General features: G+C 40.9%; 1 protein-coding gene across 5 annotated transcripts in view; it reads left to right on the forward strand.

Moving 5' to 3' along the window:
• Positions 1-20,545, forward strand: part of RSPRY1 (ring finger and SPRY domain containing 1) — a 36,255-nt gene that overhangs the window by 7,717 nt on the left and 7,993 nt on the right. For 4 of the 5 annotated variants that reach the window (XM_041458896.1, XM_041458893.1, XM_041458894.1 and 1 more), the window contains 11 exons: positions 2,137-2,318; positions 4,359-4,855; positions 7,727-7,779; positions 9,213-9,325; positions 11,876-12,002; positions 13,374-13,432; positions 13,783-13,849; positions 14,485-14,616; positions 15,887-16,002; positions 16,827-16,970; positions 20,306-20,417. In XM_041458896.1, the coding sequence (XP_041314830.1) occupies positions 4,509-4,855; positions 7,727-7,779; positions 9,213-9,325; positions 11,876-12,002; positions 13,374-13,432; positions 13,783-13,849; positions 14,485-14,616; positions 15,887-16,002; positions 16,827-16,970; positions 20,306-20,417 (1,270 nt within the window). In that variant the 5' untranslated portion in view covers positions 2,137-2,318; positions 4,359-4,508. Of the gene's footprint in view, positions 1-1,859; positions 1,921-2,136; positions 2,319-4,358; positions 4,856-7,726; positions 7,780-9,212; positions 9,326-11,875; positions 12,003-13,373; positions 13,433-13,782; positions 13,850-14,484; positions 14,617-15,886; positions 16,003-16,826; positions 16,971-20,305; positions 20,418-20,545 lie in introns of those variants that run through there. The other variant, XM_041458898.1, reaches the window with a different exon arrangement.

A 20,545-nucleotide genomic window follows, 5' to 3' on the forward strand; every position in this document is an offset into this window, starting at 1 on the left:
GGTTTCAGGTGCTCTTGCCTCAGCAAGAAAGCAACCAGCTGTGGCAATGGCTTTGTGAAATGCTGCGTGCCAGTAAAGGCTGCTTCCCATCGTGTTTTGACACTAGTCTTAACCCTCCAAGGTATTTCTAAAGAAAATAGAACTGAATTAGGGGTTTGCTTCAGATGACACAACGTGGTGGTTGGGTAGCACATGCCAAAGCACCAGCAGGGTATTTACCTGCTCCTCCTGGAGCCTGTGCTCCCCTGGCTGCGTGCGCTGCGTGGAACCGCGCTGGACACCCAGCGCCTGCTGCTCTTCAGTTGCACAAGTCTCACAGGTGAGAGGTTGGCCTTGCATGTCAATGGGATTCCTGAGAAAGTCTCCATTTCACATTCTAGTTGTATGTTGTTTACTGGAAATTCTTGGCTTTCAGTATTATCCCCATCATTTCACAGCTGAAAATTCTCCTTATTATAAAAGCTTGTTTTTCAAACAGGCTTCTTCTTCCTCTTATTCCTGTATCAAAGTTGATTATCTTGTAGCAATTCATAGCTTTGTTTCCTTCTGGTCTGAACTTTCATCTGACAGGCATCACAAGTATTTCCATCTCTTCCTTTTTAGGAGCATCATTTCTTTGGGAAAGAAATGCTGAGGAAATAGTTCTAATTATTTTATCTTCTTAATAGGAAACTGCTGGCCAAAACTCTTACAGTTTTGCTTTTGAAAACCTGTCAGCTTTACTGTATGGTTTGTTGACTGAGCTCCTGTGTTACTCTGCTCAAGAGGGGAAATCACTGATCTTACTCTTGTAGTGGTGGCAGAAACTGGAAGAGTGTTTTTGGTAGCTAAAACCTTCCCCATTTATGTGCACGAGGGTTTTTTTGTTTGCTTGGCAGTGCACTCCATTTCATGGAAAGAAGAGGCATTTTCCATCATGAGGCAGTATTATGGTTGGCTGTAATTGAATATTTGAGGGGATGAATCACTGACTCTTGGGCTGCACATTGCAGAGAAATGATCCCAGTGCCACTTGGAGCCAACTCCTGCACTGGCGCGCTCGGTCGCATGGTCCAGAGGAGGCCTCTCTGGGGCAGGCTGGTGCTGCCAGGCAGGTGCAAATCCACTCCCTTAGCATCCCTTCCAATGGATGATGATTTTGTCTTTCCCACTTGGACTTCCAGCCACGGCAGGTTGGTCAGCCTGTGGAGCTCCTGACTCCTTTGTGCATCCGTGTATGTGCTTGAGGCTCCAGGAGAGCAGCTGCTTTCTGTGCTGGGGATGGTCCCAGTGGCCACTGGGGGTGTGTGGGGCACAGGAGGCTGCAGCTGGACCTGCTTTTCTCCCATGCAGGGAAGGAAGGTGTCCTGCTCCAGCAGCATCTGATCTGGGGGCCTTGTTGAGGGCAAGGTGTGCTGGGGCAGCTGCTCAGTGAGTGTCCCACAGGGGCTCTCTGGGCATTGGCATTTTGTGCTGTTTGGTGAGAGATGGAGTACCAGCTACTTCTTACGGAATAAAAACTTGTCTTTTTATTCGTTTCCTTTGCACTTCAGAACCTTTCTTCCTGCATTCATGCTCTATCCAGACAAGCTGGTTTGTGAGTAGATCTCTAGCAATCTCTCCTACCTTGTGTTCCTAATTATTTAGCCTTTCAGTTTGTTTGAGGCTTGACAATGAGCTCCTTGTATGTGATGGTGAGCAAAGAGCCAAGTGAATGCTGTCAAACCCAGCTCTTTACTAAATAAGGGGAGTTTATCCTGTCATTTCTCTCTTCCTCTTATCTAATCAGCTTTTATAGTGTACTTTTATTTTCTGCTGTGTCTGGAGCAGATATTATTGCTTCTCTTCTTCCTCCTCTAGGGAGTAATTTTGAGGTGAGGAGTTGGCCACTGCTCTGCACTTGGTTCTGTGTCATCTGGAATACCAAGGCTGTAGAAACAGGTTGGATTTTCTGTGTCTAGTCCTAAAGCTTTCAGATGAGAAACTGGGTTTTAAAGCCTTAAGAGAATTCCCTCTGTAAAGGCTGAAAATAAGGCTCTGAATAGCTGAAAATAACAGTGTGGCTTGATGTCATGGCAGGTGTAAGGAGGAGGTGGAGTATGTCTACCTTAGATGCAGTTTCCAAGTGAATTCTCTTTTTTTTCCATCTCTCCCCAGGGACTCCTCAGCGCAGTTCCTAGGAGTGAAAGCAGAGTCAGTAATGACTCAGTGCCCACCATAAAGGCTTACAGAGCACTGCCTTTCCCAGATAGACTTTGTGCCCTGGAGGAGAACAACCCCCTTCTGCCACAGCACTTTGTGAGCTCCCCCAGCCATTCCTGAACCAAGCAAACTTACAGGTGAGTTGATCATAATTACTTGTTTTTAATCACGCTTTAAGTTGTCAGCCAGAAAAACTTAGACTTCAATAATCAGCTTTAATCTTGACATATGTCTGGTTTTGCTTCTTTAGGTTCTTACTCATTGTTAATCTCTAAAATACACCTTTTCCATTCTTGTTTTGATGACACGATAGATTGACTGTGTTAACATTTCCATAAGTTACAGAACAACTTTATTCAGATTCTAAATCTGTAACAGTTTTACATTTTAGTATTATCTTGTTAAAAAGCCCTTAAATGACCCAGATTCATAAATACATACATATTCCCTAGAAAGACATGTTTTGCATTTAACATAACTTGTTCTTTTTAAAATCAAGGAAGTCATTTTAACCAGTTGTGAGCTCAGACAATTCTGTCTGAGGTCTTTGCAATCTGCACTGGCACCTCTCATCTGCTTGTGACTTGCTGACTGAGAAGGTGCCAGCAGTATTGGCTCAGATGGAAGGACTCTGAGCCTGATAGCCAAACTGCTTAGGGCAAAAAGCAAGCATGATGTGATGCTGAAAGCCTTTTGATGATCTGTGGTTTAGGAATTTCTTGACCAAGAAGTCAAGATCTTGTATTTTTTTCCTATTAATATCCCTTGAGGAATTGATTTTTTTTTTTTCTTAGTTAGCCTCCAGTTAATTTCTTAATACTGAACATTTCACTGTGCTGAAAGATTATGTGCTGCACACTACAGAAGAGCTCATGAGAGCTTGGTGGCAGTGCTTTTCCAGTGACAGCTGACATCCCAAGAGTTGCTCATATGACCAGTGTCTGGCTTCCTGACTGTTGTTGTGATCTTGTCCCAAAGGGCAGCCAGCAATTGCAGAGTTGCCAGTTGGCTCTGGTGGTGGGGGCTTTCCATATTTAAAAGGTGTCAGCTCTCTTTGACTTCCTTTTGAATTTAGGGTGCTACATGTCTGCTGTTAATGAAATTATTTAATAATTGAAGAATAGAATAACCTATTACAGGATATTCACCATAACTTCTAGTGTAAATGTAATACTTGATTCTTGAAAGGATAAAAATTACTTACTTATTCTGACATGCCTGAAGTGTGTAAGTAGTGAAATTATATCTTTTGTAGGGTTTTATATTACCTGTGATTTTAAAGTAATGTTCTGTAGAAGTATACCCTATGGCTTGAAACATAACTTGTTATGAATTAGGGCTTTGAATCCTTTTTCTCTTGCATTTTCAAGTTAATAATTGGGAGAGACTGCCCCATGGTCTCAGTTGCTACTGGGCCTCTATGTGATCCAAACCATTTGAATGAAGAACAGAAGAATGATTGAATTAGTCTTCGTTTCCCAAAAATGGAAGATTGGTTTGACACAAGATCCAAACAGGCACACAACACCCATTTCAAAATCCCAGTTAGATTTGTAAGGCATTAAAATGGTGTCTATAATTCCTGTTTAATTCAGTGTTGTTGCTTCTTTGGGTGAGAATGCAGGAGATATAGGCATGTTCCAAAAATGTGTGTTTATGCACAGGTGGGACAAATGATTCTCTGTTAAATCTATTGTTTGTTGACATGAACCATAACTGTAAGATTAAAATAGGCAAAATTGTAAAGAAGTATAGCTTGGAAATGTTCCTGATGTGAAATGAGAACCTGAAGTGTACAGCCTTTATTGGGGTGGCACAAGCCATGTGTGTCTGTAAAGGGCAAATGAAACTGGTTTGTTGATACTTAGTATTTAAAGGGTAGCAGTGTGGGACATTTACAGGCAAACTTGTTCCTCTGCATCCAAAAACCATGAGGGAGCTGGGAGGTAATAGGTGGTGTAGAAAGGAATGGTGTGTGGGCGAGAGCTCCTTACCAGGGGAACTTCCTCCTCCTCCTCTTCCTTCCTTTCCCTTTCCCCACAATAGACTTCAGGTAAAGCCTTGTGTTTCTTAGCTGCTTTATCCACCAGAACTGGTGGTGTTTACTAAAACAGGAATTCTTCTGTTGTTTTCTAGCAGTAGTAACACTGACTCTTGTTCTATGTTTGCTTTTTCAGACCTCCTTCTGGATGACCAATGTGTGTTTTAAGTGATTCTGTCAGCAGCTAAGTCTCCAACTTCCCACTCATTCCAGCTGGTAGCAGCGTTTAAGATGCAAAAAGATCACAATCCGGGATCACACAAACATTTCTCTTAAAACTTCCTAGATGATTGTAGTTGCTTTGGTTGTGTTCTACGCTAGCAGAAGCCTTTTCCAAGGTCTGCTGTTGACTCTAGAGCACCACATTCCCCGTTTCCTGGGAGCCTTGGGAGCTGGCAGCATGGGAAACTCGTGCGTTTGTCGCGACGACAGCGGGGCCGAGGACAACGGGACCTCTCAGGGCCGGCAAACGGAGAACAGCAGGACACACATCCCTGAAGCAAGAGGCCACCCAAGGGACCCTGTCCGTCCACCCAGGAGGGGTCGAGGGCCTCATGAACCAAGGAGGAAAAAACAGAATGTGGATGGGCTGGTGCTTGACACACTGGCTGTAATTCGGACGTTGGTAGATAAGTAAGTACCTCCTCAAGGAATAATTCAACATGAATGAAAATGTTCTTGTCTTCTCTCAAACTGTGGCTCCAGCCTCTCACCGATCTACACCTGACTCTCCCTGGAGCAGCTGCGTGTTTCCATCTGGAGGCTTAGGAGAGGAGCACCTTTCCTAGGTAATAGAAGTAGCTCCTGAGTGCCCAGGTACAGACTCTTCCAGGAGCTGAGGAGCTTTCTCACAGTTCCTGTATGGGCCTACACCCATGTGGGATGAGGAGTGTGCTCAGGATTTCTTCCTGGCACAGATACGCAGGTTAGGAAGCAATAAATGCTCCAGAGGCTGGGAACTTCTGTCCTAAAAATTGGTTGTTGTGCAGTTTTCTGTTTGCAGGCTGGATTTTACTTCTTTGGAAATGGTGAAGCAAAATAGGGAGCTTTGATCTTTGTTAGCCTGGATAAACAGACTGAGGTTTTCTTTCCAGTTTTAAGTCTGACTACTTTTTAAAGATCACATGTTGTTACTGCCCAACTCACAATCCCAGTATTGCATTCCTGGCATGCTCAAAGCATCCATTAAAGGCGTGGGGGATATTTATGGGCTCATCCATTTTTTGGTCTTTGTTTGGTTTTTTGTTGCTTTCTACAAAGTTTTAAAAGGACTTTAAAAATTATGGGTTAAGTTAGCTCAACACCTTTTGGGCTAGGTGCAGGCTAGGAATTGGAAAGACCAGAACTGAAGGAAAAACACTATTCCAGCCTTGACAGCTGGGGTTTGAGTCTAAGGTGGATGAGGCTCAGAATAAGTGAGCCTTGATTCATATGCCTGCATCAGCTCTGGAATGTGCCTGCAGAGGAGTTTGCCTTCCTGCTGTCAGACATCAGGACCGATGTTTTTTATGAATATTTAAGTCTAAGGTGTGTCTTTGCTTGGTTTTCTAACAGGTTTTATTTTGTCCTCTGTCTTCAAATCATGGCGAATGTTTTTTAAAGTCTCTGCCCAGTCTCACATGCCCTTTCCCTCAAGTTCAGCTCCTTAAACTGTTTCACAACACTTCTGTGCACAGTTGGTCCTGTTCCTGTGGGTCTTGCAATCAGTTTTGTAATATTGTAAGCACTTTCCTATGCTACTGAGAGACAACAAGCATGGTTATTTTACTGCCCATGAAGTCCTGTTTCTGACAAATTCCTGAAGCTACTGTATTTTTATGAAAGGGGCTTTTATAGAGACTATAGTAAAATGCACTATGATAAGGAATTAATAGTTGCTTTCCCTGTTTGCTATTTGTTTTTTCTTGGGGAGGGTTCATTTTTTTTCTTGTTTTTTGTTTTATCAAATCTCAAAGTTCTGACATAAAACATATTTGACAACTGATTTTTTTTTTCTCTCCTATCTAGAGATAGCTGCTTCCTGGAAGTTTAAGAAATTAAACTCAGAAGGATAAGTTCTGTATTTTGGGGCTTATAGGAAAAGAAATTGCCAAAATGGCCATTTTGTTTTAAAATGAGGAAGGTGTGTCCTGGAGGGGATGTTGGAAATTAAGTGGTTAAAATGGCAAATCAGTGGGACAGAATTGTCCTGTGCTCACTGCCACTACTGTGAAAACCTGATCTTGCAGATAAAAATGTCATCCTTTTTTATCAGAGCCTTGTACTTATGGTTGGGATTTTTGTTGAGGTTTTTTTCTCCTTTCTTTGAATCTTTCTCCTGATGTAATTCTGACTGCAAAACTGCACTTCTTTTTCCTTCTGGGCAGATTACTTTCCAGAAGAAAGGTGAAGATGCCTTGAGTTAAAAAAACCAACCCAACTATTTGTTTCAAATATTATGGCAATATAAAAAATGCATTAAACTGGACTTTAGCATTTTCTTGTGGAAATATTTGAGAATGTACTCACCTTTTTGTAAGAAAAGACATGTATTTATGTCATATATTTCATCAATGCTGAGATTTTTCTCTTCTTTATGATTAATCTCTCAAACTAGGTAGCTTTATTATCTCCGTAAGTAATGTCTGTTGAAAAGTTCTGAAATTCCTCTGTATTTCACATTTCCAATTTCTTTTCAGAGCTGTGGGATAGAGAGTGGGTGTGGAACATAAAGTCTAAGCCTGGGGTTAGTTCACAGTGCCTAAGGAGCACTGAATAAAGTGTTTTAGGACGTGCTGCTGGATAAGCTTCTTCTGGACCTAGAGGTGTGAGGCTTACTGAACAAGATTTTGGGGTCTTGCTTTAGGTACTTTCACTGGCAGTGCCTGCTCAGACACACAGATGTGTCCATAGCTTAGTGTCCTTACTCCAGCAAACTGGACTGAGGACCTGATCTGTTGAACTTCTTGCAGTTTTCCTGTTGGAAAATGGCTTGGATTAAATATTTTCTGTTAAACTGCCTTAACTGTTTATTTTAACAACTCTTGTTGAAGACTATGATGCTGTTAGGTAGCTTCCCATTCAGGTTTTGTGGTGGTTTTTAAATAATTATATATTTAGCAGAGAATTTGAGAAAAAAATCCTGTTGGAGTGATGCCCCTTGTGTGCTGCTCTGGGTTCTCTTTGTGACCTCTGGCATGCACTGCCTTGTTATGTACTACAAGGAGCCTGCTAATGAACAGCACCAAATCTAGGCATTATGTTCAGCTTTCAGACATGCAGATGTGGATCACAATTTCACTTGTCAGCTGTTGCAGACATGCAGATGTTGATGTTGAGCCAGAGAGAGGCTCAAATCCCATCTGTGTTTCAGATCTGAAAATGACATTAGCAATCTGCAGCTTGTGTAACTTCCTCTTGTTAAATGGTTACTGGATTTGTTTTCTGACTGTTTATAATCATTTTATTCAGTGTATTATGTTGATGACTGTGCATAACTTTTGACCTGTGTAATATCTCTTTCAGTGACCAGGAGCCTCCTTATTCAATGATCACGTTGCATGAAATGGCAGAAACAGGTATCAAGGCATTGTGTTGGGCATTTCAGTTGTGACTCACAAGGAAAAGAAACAAAACAAGCCCCAAGCCCCTCTTTTCTTTGCAAAGAAAAATGCACCTCAGCTGGGTGTGTTGGGGTGTGGTGTAGCTCTGGGGATGTGGGAACCAGAACAAAGTTTGCCCTTCAGAGCTTCACTGAGCTCATGCATTGGCCTGAGTTTGTTTGAATTCAGTTAAACTTCCCACGTGAAATCTCCAGAAGCAGCCAATGGATGGCCACAAACACACTGCAGTGGCATTAAAGCCTAAGCCACAAAGAGTGGCTGTTTGCAGCTGAGCAGGAACATCCTACACCTGTACACAGGCATGGGCCAAGCCCGTGTGCTCCAGTGTCAGCACACAGCACATTCCTTTGGTTTGGGTCTTGCTGACCTTAGACCTCTGCTTTACTCTGCATTTGTCCCAGCCCTGTCCCTAAGTGCTCCTGCAGGACAAGCAGGGGCTGTTTCATCTTTGTTACAGTAGGAGAAATTCTCCCAGCTTAAGATTTCAACAGAACTTCTGGTTTAATTGAATTTTTACCTCTCTACTTAGTAGTGTTGATAGTTATCTTAGGAAATATGTTTCTGTATTAAAATAAATTAATCAATCTGGTTAGGTACAGCAATTCAATAAAATCTTTTTCAGGGGAATGTGCTAACATAACCCCCAATATATTACTGCTGTGGTGTTGTTGTTGTAGGCAATACTGCTTCTTCAACCTCACTCACCTGTATACAGTCACAGATTGTCTTTATTTTCACTTCTAAGGGAGCTATTTTCTTGTAAATCCAAATCTGTTTACTTTATCAGTAGTTTAACATCTTCTTAGTGGCTGTTTGCTTGCAAGTAAAAGCCCTTGTCTACTCATTCAACAGTGAGAGTTGCTCCTTAGGAAAACAAACATTCTTTAGATCAGCAGGCATGGGAAAAACCACTGAGTTTCTCTGTTACTCTCTGTTACTTCAGGAAACTTAGGAAGAGGGATCTGATTCTGGTTAAAAGAAATTATTTCCTGAGTGTCATTGTGTATGTAGCATTTACCATTTAAGAGTTGACATTGGATGCTGAGCTCTGAGTATCACACTAGAGCAAAGTTCTTGTCCATACCACCATGAGTATTCCTTCCTAATAGTAGGAACTAAAGGATGCTCTGGCCTGGGCAAGACCCTTCTCCAAACCATACAGGTGTTCACTATTACCCAAGCTGCTGTAAACTTTTTCTTTTTTGAATTTAAACTTCCAAACTACTGCAAGCTAAAACAGTGGTGTAAAAAGCAAGCTGTTTTTCCTGATGTCTCTAAGCTCACTGGGTAACTTTGAGAATTTTTCAGTTTACATTTAGGGGTATACTTTGAACATTTCTGAATTGCACTGTTAATTCTGAGTGTGACTTCTGTTTTGTGGTTGACAGATGAAGGCTGGTTGGAAGTTGTTCAATCTTTAATTAGAGTTATTCCATTAGAAGATCCCCTGGGACCAGCTGTTATAACGCTACTACTTGATGAATGTCCTCTGCCAACAAAAGTGAGTGAAAGCAGATGCATTTATCTGTGAATTGTCAGTTGTTTGTGGTTGCCACACCCATGATCCCTTTGAGTGCCTTTCACCGGTGATGCAAGACTGATAGTGGTTCAGAAAATGGGTGTAACATTCAACTTCAAGTCGTTTGGGGTGACTTGGTGTCTAAATGCTAATTAATGCTAGGAGTATTCCCAAAACAAGATAAATTTGATCCATGGGGAAGGAGCAAGAGAGCCTTGGGTTTTGTCTGCTTTTCCTGCCACTCTCTCCTGCTGTGTGGTGCTTACACTGTGCAGGGAAGGTGTGCAGATGCTGCAGAAGCTGCCCTAGTTCTGCCCTTTTGTTCTCTCATTTGCAAAGCTGCACGTTTACAAGTAACTTTTGAATTTGTTCCTGCCCTGCACATGAGGAATGCAATGCAAATGGGTGTGTTAAGCTAAACAAATGACATTTTTCAACTATGAAATACCTATATATGGTCTTAGTAAATGAGAATACTTTTGTTTTACTGGCCACTAATCTGGTTTTGGGCAGAAAGATGACCTGAGGTGTTCATGCTGTGTTGGTGCAGGTTGTAACTGAAAGGCTCAGGTGCTTAAGGATGCTAAACATAATGTTTGTACAGAGAACTTGTCTGTCTTCAAATGTTTGTCATTATCTCATTTCTTCAGAAACTGATGATCACATCATTGCTACTTTCATTTTTCAAGCTCCTGATGCTGCCAATTTAGTCTTCCATTGGTGTTGTTAGGGATGTGAAGAGCTGGTGGCATCAGTGGCTGGAGAATTGGTCAAGCTCTCAAACTACCTGAAGTGGGTTTGTTTCCTCTAGGCTATTTATTAAAGTTATCTGAGACTTTTAAACAAGAGAAATGTATTATGACTCTGACAGAGACTGAGTTGTTTTGAAAACAAAGCTATGACTAGACACTTTGCTTTAAAAAAGAAATCAGGAAATGGAGACCACTGTGAATGCACCATAGGGAGAGTGACTTTGGATTTTTTGTTTGGCTCTACAATGTCCTCAGCAATCAAATGACTTGTTTTTCAAAAGCCACGTGACTTTGATTTGGGTACAATTAAGGAGTTTGCTATAAAATAGTTGACCATATCAAGACAAGGAATGAGGTGCTTGTTTTTCTGGGGTGCACAGTGGTTTTTCCTTTTTCTTTACAGCACAAGGAGCTGCAGCTGTGGGGTCTGCTGGCCACATGCAGCCTCATAAAGTGTGTGCTGCTTTTAATTTTCTTTCTATACAGTTTGTTTTTTGTCTTAGGGATTTTAAATCAATGCCTCACTTCATGACAGCTGGAGAACAGCAGTATGCTGTATTTTATTTTCTGGTTTTGCAGGCTATGAAGTCCATAAAGTTAAAAGGGAGTGCAGTAAACTGTTTATTCTATAAAGTCTTTATTTAACTCAAAATACTTTCTGACAGTTCTAATAATGGCTAAAAGCAGTATCAGTATGTCAAGAGTCTAATTTTAGTGAGTCCTTTCCATCCCAAGTCTGTTGCTCAGTCATTCTTTCTTCTTTCTCTGTTCTTTCCACTTAGCTCAGTCCTGTTCATCAGTTCTGTTTTTGTGGCTTTCCTTTTAAGACTGTAACTACTTTTCAGTGTGATCTCTGTACAGACCTCAGACTCTAGCACAGTCAACTGATTCGAGTGTGGCTCAGAACACAGTTCAAAAAAACACATCTATTCAACTTGAGCAGGGCTCATTTTTCCTCCAAATGGCTGCTGATGACTTCAATATGAGGAGTTCTTCTATTTTAATTAGATCCTTGCCTGAGATTATGCAGTTTCAATCTGAATCAGCTGAAACTTTCATGAAGTCTGGAAAGTTGAGGAGGTTTGGAACTTTTCAGGGTGGGGTTCTCCCTGTGGGATGACTTGTTCTGGCTCTGGATTAACCCCTAACTACCCTGAAAATGCAGAGAATGCTCTAGACCTATCTGGAATTTTATTCATACCATACTGCCTGAACAAAGCAAGTGAAAGCATGGCATTTTAGCTTTATTACCCTCCTTGGTTACTTCCTAAATTTGTGTGACTACAGAAGACCCCTTAGGCTCTCAAGAATACAGTTTGACATCCTGTGAAGCTGACAACATCCTAAATTTATGATGGGAATGTGGGCTTTTTGGGGAAGGAGCGTGTCTCTTTAGTCCTGAATTCTAAAATCTGAAACAATCCTTTTCTTTTGAAGAGGGTGTGAGTTTTAGGACACTGGAAATAGATCAGATGGCAGTGGTGCCATATGTGCTAATTGGTTCCTGTTGCCTTGGGGAGCTCACTTAGGTATGTCCAGAAGTGTCCTGAGCTGTTGATCACAACAACCAACAATCTGGTGGTAATTTTAAAGTTACAGCTCTTGGGTCTGTTGAACTTTTTTCTCATCTGTCCTTCATTATCTTATCTGAGAAGATAACCACCCCATGCTGTCTGTAATATGATGCTGACTTCAGTAAGGTGTAAAAACAATCTGGTTTTACAATACTGATTAGCCTGTCAGTAATGTTGAAGAGATTTCTGATTTTTTTCCTTTGCAGGATGCATTACAGAAGTTAACTGAAATATTAAACTTGAGTGGAGCTGCAGCTTGCCAGGACGCTTGTCACCCTGCCAAGCACCGGAACACGACTGCAGTGCTGGGCTGCTTGGCAGAGAAATTAGCAGGTAAAGCCCTGGGCTGCTCCTCACAGCTGGCACTTGGCTCTCTGCAGCACCTTCTGCTTTAGCACCCACCACGTGTGGGTCAGAGGTGTTTGCTCAGAACTGAATAATGTTCTGCATCACGGGGGAACCAGGTGTGGCAGAATCTGGTTGATTCAAGTGTCTGAATGAGCCGTTCACAAATCCTCCTGATGTGTGGTCAGTGATTGGGGATCACTGGTTGTTACACTGCCTTAGCACTGGAAATCAATCTCTCCTGCAGACCCGCTCTGGTTGTGATTTACTGAGGACACATTCTCTACAGGAGTATCAAGTTAGTGGTCTTGGAGGCTGTATAGAAATAAAAAAGAAATATGTTTTTTCCAGTAGGCATGTCTTACTCTATTGTAGATACCTGAAAAGATTCTCTTCTGTGTTGCTTAAAAGAAAATTGCTGAGATTGTATTTTAAGGTGACTTCATATAGAATTTTTATTCCCTGTCATTCCTACCTAGTACACAGTTGAAAATTGATGATTAAGTTTCCTTCCTGCTGGTGATCTCTTTTGTATCTTTTGTATCTAGTTTTTTTGAAAGTGGACAGGAAATACGGGAATAAAAGTGATTGTCCAGTGTTACCTAATGGTTATTAAAACCCAATTGCTGTATTTCTGTGGAAAAAATAACAATGTAAAGAACAAGGTCTGGAAGTGTTTTTGTACTGTAATACTTTTACTGTATTTTACTAAGTCAAAATGAGATATACTGTATCCACTTTTATCTTAGTGGACACAGATCTCCTGTCAGCTCAGGCAACAAATCTGTTAATGAAGTGTTGGAACCCACTGCAAGTTCTTAAGAGCTTGTAGATGCCAGAGGTTGATTCCCTCGTGTCTCTCTCTTGATTAAGTGGACACTATTTCAGGGCTTTTCCATTTTAAATTGGCTGCTTGCTCTGGTGCTGCCAGCTGTATAATTAACTGTCTATTGGCCGTATCAGGTGCTCAGTTTTGCTTATTTTGGGCTACTGGTAGATGGAGCTGGTCTTTACACATTGACTCTGGAAGTAAAGGGGAGACAGTCTTTTTTCAAAAGTAAAGAGCAAGAAAATGCTGAGTGGAGGCTGCTGGAGCCTTACTGCAAAATCTCTGGCTAGAAATCTGTACCCACTTAGAGCAGTGAACTGAACAGGACTGTAATGTGCCAGTAACTGTGTAATTATTAAATGTGCACCAAGTATTTGACTAGAAACAATGATAATTGTTTTATATTATAGTTTTGCTTTGCTGTGAAGTTGTTTGGTGTTCTTTAATTTGCTACCTTGTGTTTAAAAGATCTGTGGTGATGGGTATGTGGTACTTGCCATGGAGGGATTTCATTCCTGATGTTCTTGCAGGTCCTGCGAGCATAGGCTTGCTCAGCCCAGGCATATTGGAATATTTACTTCACAGCTTGGTAAGTGTCTTTGATCTTTTTGTATGTATCCATACTTAGCAATTAGAATGCAATTTTGTTATTATTATTGTGAAAAGTTGAAGTCCTGTCTGCTAAATATTGGCAGTGTATGTTACAAAAAGCTGAAATTCCAGAGCCTGTGGGATCTCCATCCTTGGAGACAATGAGAAGTCAGTGGAACAAGGCTCTGGGTAGCCTGATCTCTCTGGATCTATCTCCACAGGAGGGTGGAATACAGGAGCTTTGGAGGCTCCTTTGAACCTACAACCTTCTGTGAAAGATTTGTAACTCTTCTTGTCTGCCTCTGCTGGGTATTTATTAATAAACTTTTTCTTACTGCCCATGTTTAGAACTTCCAGTCCCACCCGACAGTGATGCTTTTTGCACTAATAGCACTGGAGAAGTTTGCACAAACAAGTGAGTATTGGCCTGGTACTGCTCTTAACACCATGGCTGCTGCATTATTGTCACTTGCTTTGCCTGACCACTTGTGAGCATGAGAGTCTGCATTGGTATTTAGTGCTCTAGTGGCATCCCTCCTCCCTTCAAAACCCCTGAGATACTTGCTGAAACTTATTTTCCCTGTTAGAAATTGCTGTAGAAGGATTTGTGATGCGAGGCCTTTGTCACTGACATAAATCTGTATTAGAGCTGGACAAGAGCATTGGGAGCTTGTAGGCAGGAAAAAATATTTTTTGCTTTAATGATACCCTCACCCATAAACCATTAAGAGATTTGCTGAAACTGGCCTTCTCATCTGAGAAATTACTACATAATGACTTATGACATGAGACCTTTGTTACTTGAAAAGAAATCAATCAGTACTGGGGAGATGGAGAACAGCTGTGATCAGGCTCTTCGTGATGCAGCTCCATGCTGGGAAGTGGTAAATGTGAATGAAGATAATTCCACATCTGCTTGGGGAAACATTTTCAGGCTTGTAATATTGAGGTTTAGATGTGTGTGGAGAGTTCTAGTGAATTTGTAGGATATTGTTATTTTTAACTTATCCCTAGCTGATAGCACTTACTCTTTTTCCTCTTAAATTGCAGGTGAAAATAAAATGACAGTTTCTGAATCGTGCATTAGTGACCAACTGATCTTGCTGGAGAAATGGACAGATAACCCCGACTACTTAAAACGCCAGGTTGGATTCTGTGCCCAGTGGAGTTTAGACAATCTGTGTAGGTATAAAAAAGGGATGGATTAATTAAATAGTAATCACTCCTCCAAAGAGATGGAGGACTCCTTTGTGCTCATTTTTTATGAGCACTTATCACAAACGCAGCCAGGTACACTATCTCCTTGAAAAAGAAAACAAAACCAAAAAAACCACATCAACAAATATATCCAGTGTAATGGTGTGGAAAGAAAATTTTGGCAAGGACAATGTTTTTGAAAGGAAGTGGCTTGTACTCTGCAAGTTGGAGCTGCAATGAAAATTTTTCTTTGCACCAATTTCCTGTAATCCACACTTCAGCCAATTTGCTGAGGGGCTCAACAGTGCAGCTCTGTCTCTGTGGGGCATCTGGGTTGCTGACATGTCCTGGTGATGGCCACTCCTGTGGTCATTCCCCACTGGCACAAAGAATCACTGAAGACTTTTTAAATTAGATACGCTTTTTGATTTTTGTGATCAAAAGTAAAAAGTGTTTGACAAAGCACTGCTCTAGGTCGATCTTTTGGATTACTAAAAATCACTGAATTTGCTTGGTTAGTTGTGATTTCAAGGATGCAGCAACTCTAATGACCTTGTATTTTCTAATGCCTTTTAGATAAATTTGGGTAAAAGGTCTGTTAGGCTTTAGGGGCTTTAGTCAGCTTATGGAAAGCCAGTGTCAGCTGTGTTTAGTTAATGTCTGTGTAAGTGTTGTAGCAAGTTTGAGTTATATGAAGGGTCCTCAGATAAGATCTTTCACTTGTAAATTAACATGTATGTGTCAACAATTTGACACCTGGCAAGAGAAATGCTTCTGACCCTTCTGTGTAGAAAGGGCAAGAAAGAGAGCGAGCTGCTTTGGCTGAGTTCAGTCACCTAAAAATGAGATGATAGAAACCATTAAATCCTTGTTTTCCCCTTCTTCCTATCCCCAAATCTGTTTCCACTGTAATGAATCAGAAAAACTGCCCACTGAATGTACAAATACAATGGTAAAGCCTGAAACAGTGGCATCTTGGTGTGAACTTGGATGCCATCCATTTGCCTGTGGGTTTCCTGCAAGTACTAATTAGATTGTGGGAGCTCTAGTCAGAGGCACAGGTCATGCTTTCATGTTTGGAGGGTATTTAACACACACTCTATTGAAAGCTGTTTGCATGCAGGCAAAATCTGTGTTTCATTCAGTTAAGCCAAAAACTACCTGGATCCTAGAGAGATTATCATTGAATGAAATGTTTAAAATAAAATTTTGCAGCAGCGGTAACTAACACTGGTTGGGATTTTTTTATTTTCAGTTTTAAAAGAAGGCAGGCAGTTTACATATGAGAAGGTTGACTTGACCAACATTAGGGCTATGCTGAACAGCAATGATGTCAGTGAATACCTGAAGATCTCACCACATGGATTAGAGGTAGGAAATTGTTTCATGTATTCATCCTGAAAAAGAGGCTGAAGAAAAAGGCAGGTTTTGATTTGCCCTTGCTCCTGTGATTTTGTAGAATGAATCCATGTTGTCTGCCAGCTTTGTACAGAAAACTTTCTTTGTCATCAAAGGGTTGTAGCATCACTACACTGATCTCAGTTGTAGAAATGTTCATACTGAAGTAAGGCCTGTACCCCAAAACTTCAGGGAAGTGAGGAGGATTCCTAAGAGTCAAATGGCTTTTCACTTATTTTGTGAGCAGTTCTAGTCAAAATATCATTCTATTGTTTGTCCTGTCTCATCTTGAAAAGCTCACAGCATTCAGATTTTTGTCTCAGCCATGTGGGTTTTTTTTCTTCCTCTCTAACTCCTAAGAACTTGTTTGACTACTTAGAAATGAATTTTCATGAATTAACATTGAAGGCCTCCTTGTCCTTCCTACCAGGAATCAGTTAACAATCAAGTGATTTAGGTTTTCCTGTCTTGGTTGTCGTAGTCTTTAAATCTTTAAATTGTTTCTGTCAGCTTTCTCCTTTTTTTTATTTTTGCCTGTGGCTTAACCACTTAACAATTTTCAGTCTTGCCTACTCACTAGTTTGTGTGACAACTACTGCTATAAAGAGAGGTCACTCTGTCTGAAACGCCTCTGAAATTATGTTGGTATATTCTTACACTCAAGAAACTTGAGCCAGGGCAGGAAGGTGTTTGTGTGAGTGGTGATGTTGGAGACTCTGGGTGTGAGTGGTGATGTTGGAGACTCTGGGTGTGAGTGGTGATGTTGGAGACTCTGGGTTTCTGTTTGGTTTTGGTAGGCACGATGTGATGCCTCGTCCTTCGAAAGCGTGAGGTGCACGTTCTGTGTCGACTCTGGAGTCTGGTACTATGAAGTTACTGTCATTACTTCAGGAGTGATGCAGATAGGATGGGCAACCAAAGACAGCAAATTTCTCAACCATGTGAGTACCTGTAATATCATTGAGCTGGTGATGTAACATCAGTATTTTCCTTCTTACAGCATCTGTGAAAATAGCTCTGGCTATTCTGTGGTTGTAACTGAGCACTTGTTTGTTTCTTTCAATTTTACTGTGTCCATGAAGAGCTGGTTTTGCTGAATTTGGTGGTACAGGAGAAGTCAGTTATTGCTACAGACTGACACTGTTCTCCTAAGTCATGCAGAGCTGCAGCAGAGACAGCTTGTTATCTGCTGGCTGTTGTATGGAAACTATAGGGAATTTATTTCTTATTTCTTGTAGCATAATCTCTTGGAAATTCTTTGGATAACAGTAGTTACTATCTGGTTTTATAAGCAAACAAATAAGTCACCAGGAACAGCAGTTTCTCTTACACTGTCCTTTACACAGGTCACCAAGCAGCCATTTCCTCATCCTCTTTGACACATTTTCCTATTAAATTAACTTTCACAAGGGAAATAACTCAAATTCACTCTGGGATAACATGGTATCATTGGACTTGCTGGTAGCAGCAATATGGGACAGTCTTGGAATGTAAAAGCTTCTTTTTAATTAAAAATAAGGATAAAAAAAGATTAAACCTTCTACCTTTTTGCCTTTTCCTGAGAGTACAGAACAAGTCTGCTGTCTTATTTTATAGCTTGCTTTACTGTCCTTCTCATCCAGATAATTTTGTATCTTATTCTTAGTTCTAAGTATTCTTCTTCCTACTATTTACTTGTAAGGTTATGTACTGCTAGCATTGAAGCAAAAGGTGCCACGTGCACATGAAGTGCAAACATAGTCAGTCATCCTGGAGATGTCACTAGGCCTTCTTTCTTTTTAAATCTTGGTGGTAATTCTGCATGGCTGTTAGAAACTTTGTATGCTTTTTATTCTATAGTATAACTTGTTTCAGTATTTCCATAATAAGAGAGTAATGATGACTGCCCAAAAAATTTTTCTACCTCAGCTTAGAGTTAATTTTCCATGTTATCAGCCTTCCAAATGACCATTAAAGTTCATTGAAGTGCAAGCTAGAATTTCAGGACAAAAAAAATATATGTCAGGCCTAGCCTAGTGCTGATAATGGAAACAGTGCTGGGGTTTCAAGTTGACACTTCTACTGGCTAAGCTTGAGTGAGAAATTCACCTGTAGCCCTTCTTTAGGGTTGTAATTGCGTGGCTTTCTGCTCCTACTTGGAAGTTATTTTAGGAGAAGAATTATATGTTTAATGTAGAGATAAGCAGTTAAACCTGCTCATTTCTGATTGTTAAAAAAAGTCATTCTACAGCAGTTAATGTGAAGATAGGCCAAATACATATGTGTGAGTAAATATTGATTGTGGGGTATGAGATAAATACAGTAAGGCGATTAAACAAACACCAGTGGCAAGAAACCCAATGGGAATGCAAGAGTAGCTTCTCTCACAATTTAACTTAGGTATTCCTCTAAATTCAGAGGGTTTGCTCCATTTCTTCTAATTATTCATGGAAATAGCATTGTCTTTTGCTGATGTATAACATGCACATATCTCTGTGTCACATCCAAAGTCCAGTCTCACATTTTTAGCATGGAATTGAAGTGTGATTTAAGTAAAAAAAAAAAAATACACAAAATCAAAAACCACCAACTGAACAAAAATACCATGCAGCAGTCCTTGCAGACACTGAGTGTAACAGAAACTGTTTGAAATAAAAGGCCATGTGTCTGCCTTTAGGCTGCTAAGAGGCTTAAAAGATTTTTTTTTTCCCACTTACTGTTAAGGAGCTTGGTGTATGTGCATTTTTCTGTGTGTCTTGTACAAGGTATGAAAAGAAGAGATGTCACATCTCTGAGTAGGATGATTTTTCTGTTGCTGCAGCTGTTTTGCTGGTGGCCAAATGCTGCTATTATTTAAGTTCATCAGGTGTGTGCCTGAAATACAAGGATATTATCTTCTGGGTATGTCACAAACACAGGCCTCAGAAGCCATATGCTCTTTATTTACAGCATCTGTAACAAAAAGACTAGTCCTAAATATGACATTAAACACCCATTAGCTGGGCTTAGCTTTAATTTGGGACATGGGAAGCTTGTGTAATCAGATGCTGTCTGGTATTTACACTCCAGACAAGCCATGCTGAGCATGAGGAAGTTACTTACCTTCCATAATGCTTTGGGTTTCATGCTTGGGCTCTATGTGACAGATTTTTCCCACTCTGAGACTCTTTAGTTCTGTTTGCCTTGGACCTTAGGACTATCACTTGATGATGTTTTCATAATTTGAGGGAGCCTGGCAGTGAAAGGGACATAGTATGCAACAAATTAGGTGAAGGGGTTGTGTGTTTGTTCTCTTTGTGTCCTGTGGGTTCTGGTGGCACATGGATGTCTTGTGGGGAGGGCATTACAAGCTTGCTACTGGGACTTCAAGATAAGAGAGTGGCTGTTGCTCTGTGGTGACTTCTAAAGATGCAAAAAATTTAACCTATTTGGGTACTAGCCTTCTGGTATTTAAATGCTTCAACAGACAGGAGTGATTTGAGTTCACAGAGAATGGAAGACACTTTGCAAACAATATCCCCTTCTCCCTTCCTCCTCACCCCAACAAATTCACTTTTGATGTGAAAATGAAACTAAAACTAGTTTGAAAAAAAATATTACCTTCATGGGGGAGAGAGAAAGAAACCATTCCTGCTCCTGCAAGAGTTGTTTAGTGCCCATTCTTCACTTCTTTTTTCTGCAGAAGTTGGGATTAAATGCACAAGACAGTATTTCTTGTTTGGACTCAGACATTCATTAGTTCTTGTCTATGTTGCAGTCTTAGAGCATGAGTTCTACAGCACTTCACTAACAAACTACAAAATGGAGCCCTATCTCTTTCCCTACAAGGCCTTTTAAGGATAAACTGTCTAACTAAGAAATTACACCTTATTTATTTTTACTTTTAACCCAGTAACCAACCACCCATGCCCCACAATGAGGACTTTTTCATCTAATGACACAACACCACCCAAAGCCATGGAGAAGGTGAAGAGGAAGGACCAGCCTGAGCCCTAAAACTTCCATCTTGCTTTATATATATTAATATATTTTAAAACCTTAAACTCCAAGTTTTCCACCACGTGATATTACACACTTCTATTCAAACTACACACCAATAATCCCACTTCTATCATTCAATTTTGGAAGCCTTCTCCACGGCCTCAAGTCAAACGCAGCGTTCTCTTGGGGGTCAGCTCCTGTCAGCATAGAAATTCCAAAATTCTCAGTTTCCAGGGTTTAGGTGACTGAAGGCAGGCTTTATCCCCTGAGTGTGAGCAGTGGCTGAGGGCTGACGTGTTGTGCTCTGTCTCTGAAGGAAGGTTACGGCATCGGGGACGATGAATACTCCTGTGCGTACGATGGCTGCCGGCAGCTGATCTGGTACAACGCCAGAAGTAAACCACATTCCCATCCCTGCTGGAAAGAAGGTATTCAGCCTGTCTTCTGCTCTTTATCCTAACTGGATTTCTGCCAAGGATTTTTTCCCCTTGCAGGAGTCTGTTCATAGGTGTGAACAAAGCAGTTACTGCCTAATTCCGATGATCATAAAGGTTTA

This window comes from Pyrgilauda ruficollis, unplaced genomic scaffold (genome assembly GCF_017590135.1).
Source record: "Pyrgilauda ruficollis isolate IOZ18807 unplaced genomic scaffold, ASM1759013v1 scaffold13, whole genome shotgun sequence".
Taxonomy (NCBI): domain Eukaryota; kingdom Metazoa; phylum Chordata; class Aves; order Passeriformes; family Passeridae; genus Pyrgilauda; species Pyrgilauda ruficollis.